General features: G+C 43.0%; 1 protein-coding gene across 3 annotated transcripts in view; it reads left to right on the forward strand.

The window, feature by feature from the left end:
- Positions 1-14,012, forward strand: part of LOC138650839 (sushi, nidogen and EGF-like domain-containing protein 1) — a 62,998-nt gene extending 48,986 nt beyond the window's left edge. For 2 of the 3 annotated variants that reach the window (XM_069740683.1, XM_069740681.1), the window contains exons 5-7: positions 7,170-7,457; positions 10,965-11,084; positions 12,699-13,843. In XM_069740683.1, the coding sequence (XP_069596784.1) occupies positions 7,170-7,457; positions 10,965-11,084; positions 12,699-12,962 (672 nt within the window). In that variant the 3' untranslated portion in view covers positions 12,963-13,843. Of the gene's footprint in view, positions 1-7,169; positions 7,458-10,964; positions 11,085-12,698 lie in introns of all 3 variants that reach the window. The other variant, XM_069740682.1, reaches the window with a different exon arrangement.
- Positions 14,013-14,760: the final 748 nt, after the last annotated feature.

The following is a 14,760-nucleotide window of genomic DNA, read 5'->3' on the forward strand; positions in this document are numbered from 1 at the left end:
CACTCACTATTCTGCTGGTGCAGTCACTGTGTACATACATTACATTACTGATCCTGAGTTACATCCTATATTATACTCCAGAGCTGCACTCACTATTCTGCTGGTGCAGTCATTGTGTACATACATTACTGATCCTGAGTTACCTCCTGTATAATACTCTAGAGCTGCTGTTGTGATTAGGCAATTCAGTACCACAGTGAACATAGAGGTCAGAGCACATACAGTGATCTGACAATAATCCAAAAACATAGAACGAGCTCTGAGACGTGGGAACTCTGTTGACCGCAATCCCTAATCCTATCAAACAACACTAGAGGCAGCCGTGGATTGCGCCTAACTCTGCCCATGCAACTCGGCACAGCCTGAGAAACTAGCTAGCCTGAAGATAGAAAACAAGCCTACCTTGCCTCCGAGAAATACCCCAAAGGAAAAGGCAGCCCCCCACATATAATGACTGTGAGTAAGATGAAAAGACAAACGTAGAGATGAAATAGATTTAGCAAAGTGAGGCCCGACTTTCTGAACAGAGCGAGGATAGGAAAGGTAACTTTGCGGTCAACACAAAACCCTAAAAACCATGCAAAGGGGGCAAAAAGACCCTCCGTACCGAACTAACGGCACGGAGGTACACCCTCTGTGTCCCAGAGCTTCCAGCAAACAAATAGATAAGCTGGACAGAAGAAAAGCAAACAAAATAGCAAAGGAAAACTTAGCTATGCAGAGCAGCAGGCCACAGGAACGATCCAGGAGGAAAACAAGTCCAATACTGGAACATTGACAGGAAGCCAGGATCAAAGCACTAGGTGGAGTTAAGTAGAGCAGCACCTAACGACCTCACCACATCACCTGAGGGAGGAAACTCAGAAGCCGCAGTACCACTTCCCTCCACCAACGGAAGCTTACAGAGAGAATCAGCCGAAGTACCACTTGTGACCACAGGAGGGAGCTCTGCCACAGAATTCACAACAGTACCCCCCCCTTGAGGAGGGGTCACCGAACCCTCACCAGAGCCCCCAGGCCGACCAGGATGAGCCACATGAAAGGCACGAACAAGATCGGGAGCATGGACATCAGAGGCAAAGACCCAGGAATTATCTTCCTGAGCATAACCATTCCACTTAACCAGATACTGGAGTTTCCGTCTTGAAACACGAGAATCCAAAATCTTCTCCACAATATACTCCAACTCCCCCTCCACCAAAACCGGGGCAGGAGGGTCAACAGAAGGAACCATAGGTGCCAAGTATCTCCGCAACAATGACCTATGGAATACGTTATGTATGGAAAAAGAATCTGGAAGGGTCAGACGAAAAGACACAGGATTAAGAACCTCAGAAATCCTATATGGACCAATGAAACGAGGTTTAAACTTAGGAGAGGAAACCTTCATAGGAATATGACGAGAAGATAACCAAACCAGATCCCCAACACGAAGTCGGGGACCCACACAGCGTCTGCGATTAGCAAAACGTTGAGCCGTCTCCTGGGACAAGGTCAAATTCTCCACTACCTGAGTCCAAATCTGCTGCAACCTGTCCACCACAGTATCCACACCAGGACAGTCCGAAGACTCAACCTGTCCTGACGAGAAACGAGGATGGAACCCAGAGTTGCAGAAAAATGGCGAAACCAAGGTAGCCGAGCTAGCCCGATTATTAAGGGCGAACTCAGCCAAAGGCAAAAAGGACATCCAATCATCCTGATCAGCAGAAACAAAACATCTCAGATATGTTTCCAAGGTCTGATTGGTTCGTTCGGTCTGGCCATTAGTCTGAGGATGGAAAGCCAAGGAAAAAGACAAGTCAATGCCCATCCTACCACAAAAGGCTCGCCAAAACCTCGAAACAAACTGGGAACCTCTGTCAGAAACGATATTCTCCGGAATGCCATGTAAATGAACCACATGCTGGAAGAACAATGGCACCAAATCAGAGGAGGAAGGTAATTTAGACAAGGGTACCAAATGGACCACCTTAGAAAAGCGATCACAGACCACCCAAATGACTGACATCTTTTGAGAAACGGGAAGATCTGAAATAAAATCCATAGAGATATGTGTCCAAGGCCTCTTCGGGACTGGCAAGGGCAAAAGCAACCCACTGGCACGAGAACAGCAGGGCTTAGCCCGAGCACAAATCCCACAGGACTGCACAAAAGTACGCACATTCCGCGACAGAGATGGCCACCAAAAGGATCTAGCCACTAACTCTCTGGTACCAAAGATTCCAGGATGACCAGCCAAGACCAAACAATGAACCTCAGAGATAACTTTATTCGTCCACCTATCAGGGACAAACAGTTTCTCCGCTGGACAACGATCAGGTTTATTAGCCTGAAATTTTTGCAGCACTCGCCGCAAATCAGGGGAGATGGCAGACACAATTACTCCCTCTTTGAGGATACCCGCCGGCTCAGATAAACCCGGAGAGTCGGGCACAAAACTCCTAGACAGAGCATCCGCCTTCACATTTTTAGAGCCCGGAAGGTATGAAATCACAAAGTCAAAACGGGCAAAAAACAACGACCAACGAGCTTGTCTAGGATTCAACCGCTTGGCGGACTCGAGATAAGTCAAGTTCTTATGATCAGTCAAGACCACCACGCGATGCTTAGCTCCTTCAAGCCAATGACGCCACTCCTCGAATGCCCACTTCATGGCCAGCAACTCTCGGTTGCCCACATCATAATTTCGCTCAGCAGGCGAAAACTTCCTGGAAAAGAAGGCGCACGGTTTCATCACTGAGCAATCAGAACCTCTCTGCGACAAAACAGCCCCTGCTCCAATCTCAGAAGCATCAACCTCGACCTGGAACGGAAGCGAAACATCTGGTTGACACAACACAGGGGCAGAAGAAAAACGACGCTTCAACTCTTGAAAAGCTTCCACCGCAGCAGAAGACCAATTGACCACATCAGCACCCTTCTTGGTCAAATCGGTCAATGGTTTAGCAATACTAGAAAAATTGCAGATGAAGCGACGATAAAAATTAGCAAAGCCCAGGAACTTTTGCAGACTTTTCAGAGATGTCGGCTGAGTCCAATCATGGATGGCTTGGACCTTAACAGGATCCATCTCGATAGTAGAAGGGGAAAAGATGAACCCCAAAAATAAAACCTTCTGCACACCAAAGAGACACTTTGATCCCTTCACAAACAAAGAATTAGCACGCAGGACCTGAAAAACCGTTCTGACCTGCTTCACATGAGACTCCCAATCATCTGAGAAGATCAAAATGTCATCCAAGTAAGCAATCAGGAATTTATCCAGATACTCACGGAAAATGTCATGCATAAAGGACTGAAACACTGATGGAGCATTGGCAAGTCCGAATGGCATAACTAGATACTCAAAATGGCCCTCGGGCGTATTAAATGCCGTTTTCCATTCATCGCCTCACTTAATTCGCACAAGATTATACGCACCAGGAAGATCTATCTTGGTGAACCAACTAGCCCCCTTTATCCGAGCAAACAAATCAGATAACAACGGCAAGGGGTACTGAAATTTAACCGTGATCTTATTTAGAAGGCGGTAATCTATACAAGGTCTCAGCGAACCATCCTTCTTGGCTACAAAAAAGAACCCTGCTCCTAATGGTGATGATGACGGGCGAATATGCCCCTTCTCCAGGGACTCCTTCACATAACTGCGCATAGCGGCGTGCTCAGGCACAGATAAATTAAACAATCGGCCTTTTGGGAACTTACTACCAGGAATCAAATTGATAGCACAATCACAATCCCTATGCGGAGGTAGGGCATCGGACTTGGGCTCATCAAATACATCCCGGTAATCAGACAAGAACTCTGGAACCTCAGAAGGGGTGGATGACGAAATTGACAGAAATGGAACATCACCATGTACCCCCTGACAACCCCAGCTGGACACCGACATGGATTTCCAATCTAATACTGGATTATGGACTTGTAGCCATGGCAACCCCAACACGACCACATCATGCAGATTATGCAACACCAGAAAGCGAATAACCTCCTGATGTGCAGGAGCCATGCACATGGTCAGCTGGGTCCAGTACTGAGGCTTATTCTTGGCCAAAGGCGTAGCATCAATACCTCTCAATGGAATAGGACACTGCAAGGGCTCCAAGAAAAACCCACAACGCTTAGCATATTCCAAGTCCATCAAATTCAGGGCAGCGCCTGAATCCACAAATGCCATGACAGAATACGATGACAAAGAGCAGATCAAGGTAACGGACAGAAGAAATTTTGACTGTACTGTACCAATGGTGGCAGACCTAGCGAACCGCTTAGTGCGCTTAGGACAATCAGAGATAGCATGAGTGGAATCACCACAGTAGAAACACAGCCCATTCAGACGTCTGTGTTCTTGCCGTTCAACTCTGGTCAAAGTCCTATCGCACTGCATAGGCTCAGGTTTAAGCTCAGGTAATACCGCCAAATGGTGCACAGATTTACGCTCACGCAAGCGTCGACCAATCTGAATGGCCAAAGACATAGACTCATTCAAACCAGCAGGCATAGGAAATCCCACCATGACATCCATAAGGGCTTCAGAGAGACCCTTTCTGAACATAGCTGCGAGCGCACCTTCATTCCACTGAGTGAGCACGGACCACTTTCTAAATTTCTGACAATATACCTCTATCTCATCCTGACCCTGACACAGAGCCAGCAAGTTTTTCTCTGCCTGATCCACTGAATTAGGTTCATCGTACAGCAATCCGAGCGCCAGGAAAAACGCATCCATATTACTTAATGCAGGATCTCCTGACGTAAGAGAAAATGCCCAGTCCTGAGGGTCGCCACGTAAAAAAGAAATAATGATCAAAACCTGTTGAACTGGATCACCAGAGGAGCGAGGTTTCAAGGCCAGAAATAGTTTACAATTATTTTTGAAACTCAGAAACTTAGTTCTATCACCAAAAAACAAATCAGGAATAGGAATTCTTGGTTCTAACATAGATTTCTGATCAATAGTGTCTTGAATCTTTTGTACTCTTGCCGAGAGCTGATCCACACATGAAGACAGACTTCTAATGTCCATTGCTACACCTGTGTCCTGAACCACCCAAATGTCTAGGGGAAAAAAAAGGCAAAACACAGTGCAGAGAAAAAAAAAATGGTCTCAGAACTTCTTTTTTCCCTCTATTGAGAATCATTAGTACTTGGGCTTCCTGTACTGTTGTGATCTGGTAATTCAGTACCACAATGGACATAGAAGTCAGAGCACATACAGTGATCTGACAATAACCCAAAAACATAGAACGAGCTCTGAGACGTGGGAACTCTGTTGACCGCAATCCCTAATCCTCTCCAACAACACTAGAGGCAGCCGTGGATTGCGCCTAACGCTACCCATGCAACTCGGCACAGCCTGAGAAACTAGCTAGCCTGAAGATAGAAAACAAGCCTACCTTGCCTCAGAGAAATACCCCAAAGGAAAAGGCAGCCCCCCACATATAATGACTGTGAGTAAGATGAAAAGACAAACGTAGAGATGAAATAGATTTAGCAAAGTGAGGCCCGACTTTCTGAACAGAGCGAGGATAGGAAAGGTAACTTTGCGGTCAACACAAAACCCTAAAAATCACGCAAAGGGGGCAAAAAGACCCTCCGTACCGAACTAACGGCACGGAGGTACACCCTCTGCGTCCCAGAGCTTCCAGCAAACAAATAGATAAGCTGGACAGAAGAAAAGCAAACAAAATAGCAAAGGAAAACTTAGCTATGCAGAGCAGCAGGCCACAGGAACGATCCAGGAGGAAAACAAGTCCAATACTAGAACATTGACTGGAGGCCAGGATCAAAGCACTAGGTGGAGTTAAGTAGAGCAGCACCTCACGACCTCACCACATCACCTGAGGGAGGAAACTCAGAAGCCACAGTACCACTTCCCTCCACCAACGGAAGCTTACAGAGAGAATCAGCCGAAGTACCACTTGTGACCACAGGAGGGAGCTGTGCCACAGAATTCACAACAAGCTGCACTCACTATTCTGCTGGTGCAGTCACTGTGTACATACATTACATTACTGATCCTGAGTTACCTCCTGTATTATACTCCAGAGCTGCACTCACTATTCTGCTGGTGCAGTCACTGTGTACATACATTACATTACTGATCCTGAGTTACATCCTGTATTTCACCCCAGAGCTGCACTCACTATTCTGCTGGTGCAGTCACTGTGTACATACATTACATTACTGATCCTGAGTTACATCCTGTATTATACCCCAGAGCTGCACTCACTATTCTGCTGGTGCAATCACTGTGTACATACATTACATTACTGATCCTGAGTTACCTCCTGTATTATACTCCAGAGCTGCACTCACTATTCTGCTGGTGCAGTCACTGTGTACATACATTACATTACTGATCCTGAGTTACATCCTGTATTATACTCCAGAGCTGCACTCACTATTCTGCTGGTGCAGTCACTGTGTACATACATTACATTACTGATCCTGAGTTACCTCCTGTATTATACTCCAGAGCTGCACTCACTATTCTGCTGGTGCAGTCACTGTGTACATACATTACATTACTGATCCTGAGTTACATCCTGTATTATTCCCCAGAGCTGCACTCACTATTCTGCTGGTGCAGTCACTGTGTACATACATTACATTACTGATCCGGAGTTACATCCTGTATTATACCCCAGAGCTGCACTCACTATTCTGCTGGTGCAGTCACTGTATACATACATTACATTACTGATCCTGAGTTACATCCTGTATTATACCCCAGAGCTGCACTCACTATTCTGCTGGTGCAGTCACTGTGTACATACATTACATTACTGATCCGGAGTTACATCCTGTATTATACCCCAGAGCTGCACTCACTATTCTGCTGGTGCAGTCACTGTATACATACATTACATTACTGATCCTGAGTTACATCCTGTATTATACCACAGAGCTGCACTCACTATTCTGCTGGTGCAGTCACTGTGTATATACATTACATTACTGATCCTGAGTTACCTCCTGTATTATACTCCAGAGCTGCACTCACTATTCTGCTGGTGCAGTCACTGTGTACATACATTACATTACTGATCCTGAGTTACATCCTGTATTATACTCCAGAGCTGCACTTATTATTTAATAAAAGTATATTTATCATCTGGGTGTCTTAGATTATTATCTGCTTTCATTTGCTTTCTTCTTCTCAGCTTGAGAACAATGGAATCCTGTCTTTTGGTAACTCGGTAATGGAATACCAGCCTCAGATTCTCCCCATACCAATTTGGGAGCCATTTTTAGCTCCTTACTGGTCAGACGTGGATATTACTAAAACCGGGTATATATATTACCGTCAGATTTATGAGTCCGATCCATCACTGCTTCAGCAAGCAACAGCAGAACTTAAGACGCACTTCAAGCTTTACAAGTTCTCTGCTAAGTGGATGCTCGTTGCCACGTGGGACCGCGTGCCGTTTCATGGAAACAAATCTGTAAAGGTAAGAGAGTAAATAGTGACATTGTAAAGTATAATAATAGGCCACAATGTAATCCAAACATGCTGAAATTAACATTAAAGTACCCTATATTGTAGTTATGGTTCCTGCCACTAGGTGGCGAAACAGCGTCTTATGAGATGAGTAGAACATATCATCCAGCGTTTCTTTAGGCGGAAGAAGTAGCACCATGCTCGGCTCCTAACCACAATTTTATTATTTTCTTAAGAAAAAGGTTTTTTTTAATTATTTTATAAAAGTAGATAAAACCTAAAAAAATTGAATAAATTTCCATTAACTTTAAGCTTTCGAGACTACACAGGTCTCTTCATGAGGCAAAGACTGAGAGACCTGTGTAGTCTCGAAAGCTTGCAATTTGTTACCATCTTTTCAGTTAGCCATTAAAAGGTATCAACCACTGAGGACTCTCAATTCTAAATATTTTTCTATCCACTGGCTAACACGGTACCAAGATATATTTCTTTCCTGTATCATAAACTTTATGACACACAGAAATAAAATAACAATGTTTGCTGCAAAGTGAAAGTAATAAAAATAAAAGCATATAAATTAGTGGTAGAATTGCTGTTTGTTTTTGGCTTGGAAACTGGATTTTGCACAATATGGGTTTACCTGATTGATGAATACGACGCAAATTCTGGCTGCAATGAAAAAAAAACACATTATTATTACACTGTGTTCTCAAACATTAGGCCTGTAATTAGCATTTTCTGGTGTGTTAGGCTCAGCTGTATAACAATTTACGTTGTCTTGAACCATTTAAAAAAAATAACTAAGATGGAAAGAACATAAGTAATAATTATTGATTTGCAATAGCTTTTCTAACTGCAAGTATCTTATAGTATGAGTAATTTTCATTAAAACAAATTTTGCCCATTTTTTTTTCCAGAGAGCTCCCTATGTAGAGAAAAACATCATAATATGTCTGCAGCCACCACTAGGGGGAGCTCCCTGTATACAGAGATACATGATAAGATCTTGTCTGCAGTCACCACTAGGGGGAGCTCCCTGTATACAGAGATACATGATAAGATCCTGTCTGCAGCCACCATTAGGGGGAGCTCCGTGTATACAGAGATACATGATAAGATCCTGTCTGCAGCCACCACTAGGGGGAGCTCCCTGTATACAGAGATACATGATAAGATCCTGTCTGCAGCCACCACTAGGGGGAGCTCCCTGTATACAGAGATACATGATAAGATCCTGTCTGCAGCCACCACTAGGGGGAGCTCCCTGTATACAGAGATACATGATAAAATCCTGTCTGCAATCACCACTAGGGGGAGCTCCCTGTATACAGAGATACATGATAAGATCCTGTCTGCAGTCACCACTAGGGGGAGCTCCCTGTATACAGAGATACATGATAAGATCCTGTCTGCAATCACCACTAGGGGGAGCTCCCTGTATACAGAGGTACATGATAAGATCCTGTCTGCAGTCACCACTAGGGGGAGCTCCCTGTATACAGAGATACATGATAAGATCCTGTCTGCAGCCACCACTAGGGGGAGCTCCGTGTATACAGAGATACATGATAAGATCCTGTCTGCAGCCACCACTAGGGGGAGCTCCCTGTATACAGAGATACATGATAAGATCCTGTCTGCAGCCACCACTAGGGGGAGCTCCCTGTATACAGAGATACATGATAAGATCCTGTCTGCAGCCACCACTAGGGGGAGCTCCCTGTATACAGAGATACATGATAAGATCCTGTCTGCAGCCACCACTAGGGGGAGCTCCCTGTATACAGAGATACATGATAAGATCCTGTCTGCAGTCACCACTAGGGGGAGCTCCCTGTATACAGAGATACATGATAAGATCCTGTCTGCAGCCACCACTAGGGGGAGCTCCCTGTATATAGAGATACATGATAAGATCCTGTCTGCAGCCACCACTAGGGGAGCTCCCTGTATACAGAGATACATGATAAGGTCCTGTCTGCAGCCACCACTAGGGGGAGCTCCCTGTATACAGAGATAAATGATAAGATCCTCTCTGCAACCACCACTAGGGGAAGCTCCCTGTATACAGAGATACATACGATCCTGTCTGCAGCCACCACTAGGGGGAGCTCCATGTATACAGAGATACATGATAAGATCCTGTCTGCAGTCACCACTAGGGGGAGCTCCCTGTATACAGATACATAAGATCCTGTCTGCAGTCACCACTAGGGGGAGCTCCCTGCATACAGAGATACATGATAAGATTCTGTCTGCAGTCACCACTAGGGGGAGCTCCCTGTATACAGAGATACATGATAAGATTCTGTCTGCAGTCACCACTAGGGGGAGCTCCCTGTATACAGAGGTACATGATAAGATCCTGTCTGCAGCCACCACTAGGAGGAGCTCCCTGTATACAGAGATACAATATAAGATTCTGACTGCAGCCACCACTAGGGGGAGCTCCCTGTATACAGAGATACATGATAAGATTCTGTCTGCACTCACCACTAGGGGGAGCTCCCTGTATACAGAGGTACATGATAAGATCCTGTCTGCAGCCACCACTAGGGGGAGCTCCCTGTATACAGAGATACATGATAAGATCCTGTCTGCAGCCACCACTAGGAGGAGCTCCCTGTATACAGAGATACAATATAAGATTCTGACTGCAGCCACCACTAGGAGGAGCTCCCTGTATACAGAGATACAATATAAGATTCTGTCTGCAGTCACCACTAGGGGGAGCTCCCTGTATACAGAGATACATGATAAGATTCTGTCTGCACTCACCACTAGGGGGAGCTCCCTGTATACAGAGGTACATGATAAGATCCTGTCTGCAGCCACCACTAGGAGGAGCTCCCTGTATACAGAGATACAATATAAGATTCTGACTGCAGCCACCACTAGGAGGAGCTCCCTGTATACAGAGATACATGATAAGATACTGTGTCTGCAGCCACCACTAGGGGGAGCTCCCTGTATACAGAGATACAATATAAGATTCTGACTGCAACCACCACTAGGGGGAGCTCCCTGTATACAGAGATACATGATAAGATCCTGTCTGTAGTCACCACTAGGGGGAGCTCCCTGTATACAGAGATACATGATAAGATCCTGTCTGCAGCCACCACTAGGGGGAGCTCCCTGTATACAGAGATACATGATAGGATGTTGTCTGTAGTCACCACTAGGGGGAGCTCCCTGTATACAGAGATACATGATAGGATGTTGTCTGTAGTCACCACTAGGGGGAGCTCCCTCTACTGTTCATTCAACACATTTAAAGGGAACCTGTGACCCCCACCCTTCTCAGCCCTGATGCTGGTGGGCTTAGCTCATCTTCGATTTGGGGGGTGACAGGTTCCCTTTAAAAGTAAGAAAGTTTGCATTATGCTCCCCTTGATGATGGCTGCTAAAAAAGAGAAACATATTTCACGCTTCTTTATCTTTGTCATGATGCAGAATATACAGTATTGCTCATTTTTGCATAGTTGTTCCATGTGTAATATTTATTTTTTTACAGTCGAACACCTTTCAGGCTGTGCTGATCTCAGATGAGAAGCTCACATTTCTGATGTACAATTATGGAAGCATGGAGTGGCCATTCTTGAAGAACGGTGTACAGGAAGGACCAGAAGCTCTTGTAAGCAGTCAAGTTACTCAATGCCTCATTTGCTATATTTCCACACCTTGTGTTTGCGTGAGTTTCCTACAGGTTCTCAGATTTTCTCCCAAACTCCACAGACTTACTGAGAGGGAATCTAGATTGTGATCCTTAATCGGGACTGTTATGAAAATGTCTGTAAAGCGCTGTGGAATATGATGGCGGTAGATAAGAAAAGCATAATAAATAAATAATGGTGTGGGAAAGAGTGTGGCTGGAAATGAAAAACGGTAACCTGTCAACTTTAGATGAGCAAATCTTTTCAACTTCACATTTGCACTTCAGTGCCGTGACGTTCTTTCACTATCCAGATTCACTATAGAAGGGCAGCTGCATTCCCTGCCTCGGCTTTTACACAGGCTATGATAGTATCTTCTGATTGGCTGTGCTATATCATGTGATGTGATAGCTGCAAGGAATTATGTGCAAGCCCAAGGTCATGGGATTCCTCTCTGGATGATAAATGTATCATGTATAAACTGGTGCAGTTGTTTTAGGCAAAAACAAATTGTAAATTTTTGGAATTTGCCGGGTCTAGTAGCCTTTTGTCCTGTCCACATGTATGGATCAAAGGAACCAAGAAAGGTTGTTTAACGTTAACTCCTGGCAGCCTACATGATGTCACTAAGACAGACCTCTTTAATTTAGGATATCTTGTAAATGAGAGAGTGAGTTGTTGAAATAATTCCCGCTTATACCCTGTGTGCTACTAAAAGCCAAAAATCCTTAAAGGGACTCTGTCACCTGAATTTTGCGGGCTCTGTTTATGGTCCGATGGGCGGTGTTTTCTCTCCTTTCATGCACCCCTTAATTTCCCACTGGCTACAATATGGTTTTGAATTTGATTCGGTTTCCTCCGTAGTACACGCGTGCACAATGCAATCTTGCCTTGCGCACGCGCAGCATGCTGTGCTCAACTGCGGGCAAAGCCGAAAAGCATTAGTGCGCATGCGCCGGCACACTTTGTCCCAGAAGTATTTTGCTGTGTTCCGGGACATAGTTTTCGGCTTTGCCCGCATTTGGACATTTGGGCAAAGCATACTGTGCATGCGCAAGGTAAGATTGCATTGCGCACGCGTGTACTACGGAGGAAACCGAATCAAATTCAAGACCATATTGCAGCAAGCCAAGAAAGGAAGGGGTGCATGAAAGGAGAGAAAACACCGCCCATCGGACCGTAAACAGAGCCCGCCAAATTCAGGTGACAGGTTCCCTTTAAATCACCCACATTATACAATTTTTGAGTGGAGCCTTGTAGACCAAGTAGACTTCACGTTCAAGGCTCATCCCGAAACTGCACGTATTAGATTCTCATCTGATGGAGAAAGAGAAGCTTCACCCGAGATGTCTGGATAAAAGCATAAATTAGCAACATTCTTTCATGATCAGGGATGAATTCTAGTGTTCAAGTGTCCTGGACCGCCAACATCTTGAGGCTCCCACCACCTTCTTCAAGACGTAGATTCTTTGGACACTTCTCCTTTTCCTTTGCATGGTCCTTTAGTAAAATATATATAGAATTTTTTTCTTTTTTTCGATTTTTGCCATCTCTTAACGCCTTCTAAGTTCTGCTTCTCCTCTTTTACCCCCCAGGCAGGTCTAAACAATGATGTTGGTGGCTACCAACTTCCAAAATCCTTGACAGTCAACATCACTCAAGTCAATGCAACTAGTAATGTAAATCTTACCGGGCGATGGGCGTTCAATATAGACACAAGCGTCATTCAGTTTTCGGATACATTTATAGGTAAGTATAAAAATCGGAGAAGTTCCCATTTTACCACTTTCTTATGTATCTTGATGTCCAAGGGAATCCTCTACACAATACTGTTGGCTGGTGTTTTATCCATGTACTAGATATCTTGTATTAAAAGAAATGATTTTTGTTTAGATTTTGTATTTCTTTTATAATCCCATTTACATCTCATCATTGATTTCCATTTCTGTATTTTGCAAAGAAACATATAGGTAAGAGTACAAAGGTAAGAAGGCAACTTCTTTGTCATAGTAATTTATTAAGAGGTGTACACGGGTCCTCAAGTGTCATTCTTCACGGGCCCCTCAATCATAAAGCTCCTTTACTTACAGAGAATATGAATAGCTTTTGATTTCCGAAGTTTTGCATTAACTGTAACCATGGTTGTAGATTTTGATCTTTACAACAAATAAGGAACAAACTAATAATAAAAAAAACATATTAAACAGATATTAAACAGATAGGAGGAAATGTGTTAAAAGGCTTTCTCTTCAGTTTTTTTCCCATCAAAGATTCACTCATTTTACCGGACACACTTCTTGCCCAAAAACATTCAAATTTTTCCTTTTTTCCTATTCTCGCTACTTTGGAAAACTGAATTTCAAAGTCGGCACGCTTACCTATTTTTATTATTGGCCAAGCCAAAATTAAGATTTGTGACTTTGGGAAAAGTTGCGGAAAATAAGGTCACTATTCTACTCCAGGCGTGGATAGTTTTAGACAGAAGTTATTTCAAAGATGTAAAAAAGTTATCAAAGATTGATGCTTTATTAAATTTGCTGCAAATAACAACAAAGTAGATGCAAGGGAAAGTGACTTTAAAAAGTTCCCGTGTAACTTTCTTACTTAGTCATAAAATATTCTTCGAACTATATCCTGGTATAATTGTGTTGCTAACTCTTTTAGACTTACCAGATCAGGCTTCAATTGATGATGATGACTCAAAAAATTAAAAAGAAAGTTAAAAAAAATAATGTTAAGTATAAAATCTTAACCAAAAAAATTATCTTAAAAATTATTTCCATCATTATAATTATTATATTAATACGTTAAATATTATTGCTTTAAAAAGCGAATACAAAAATAACAATATCTAAATAATAAAGTTATAAACTTTTGATGTTTTCAATTCAAATAGCCTCTCCTAACTTAAAAAAAAATCCTTGGGAATTCTAAACATTTATGTCCCTATTTCAAACAGTTTTTACCAGAAATTTGCCTTAAAACTGTGTGAATTGTTGCAAGATGTTTGCGTTTCTACAAGTTGCTCAAAAATGTTGCCCCTTTTTCACAATTTTATGTCAGTCCTGTTCAGCTCAGCCTAAGTTTAAAGTGGGTGGATCTTAATTAGGAGGGATATGGTCTAACACGACCACAAAAGTAATCACTTTTTACGCTACAAGAGAGTATTATATATTTTTACAGTAGGGCACATAAGCTGAAAGATGCACGCAATTTTTTAAGAGACCCACGTTTCTTAATGAAGTTGGTGCATCGTACTCCAGTGCATTCTTCAGCAAGATTGGAACGAAAAATGCCTTAAAATATAAAAAACAAACATAAAATCCCACTTTGACTAAAGCAACATAAATTGGAAAAAAGATGAAGAAGTTCAAACAATGAAGTAAACTTTGTGGAAAACAAAAAAACTTTTTAGATTATATTTCTCTTTCACGTTTCATACTGTTTTCAGTATTGATGATGTCACCTTTGATTATGTCAAAGTTATTTACACTTGCATTTGGTAAACTTCTGTGCTTTCATTATTTTTGCAATTTACACCTTACTGATAAGTCGAGATGGTTTGTGACATGTTTTTTTACTGCATTCTCTATATATTTTTACCTTTATTGGCTTATTGTTTTAGTTGGATAAAAACTTTATGAAATGTATCATGTT

This window comes from Ranitomeya imitator, chromosome 10 (assembly GCF_032444005.1).
Source record: "Ranitomeya imitator isolate aRanImi1 chromosome 10, aRanImi1.pri, whole genome shotgun sequence".
NCBI lineage: Eukaryota > Metazoa > Chordata > Amphibia > Anura > Dendrobatidae > Ranitomeya > Ranitomeya imitator.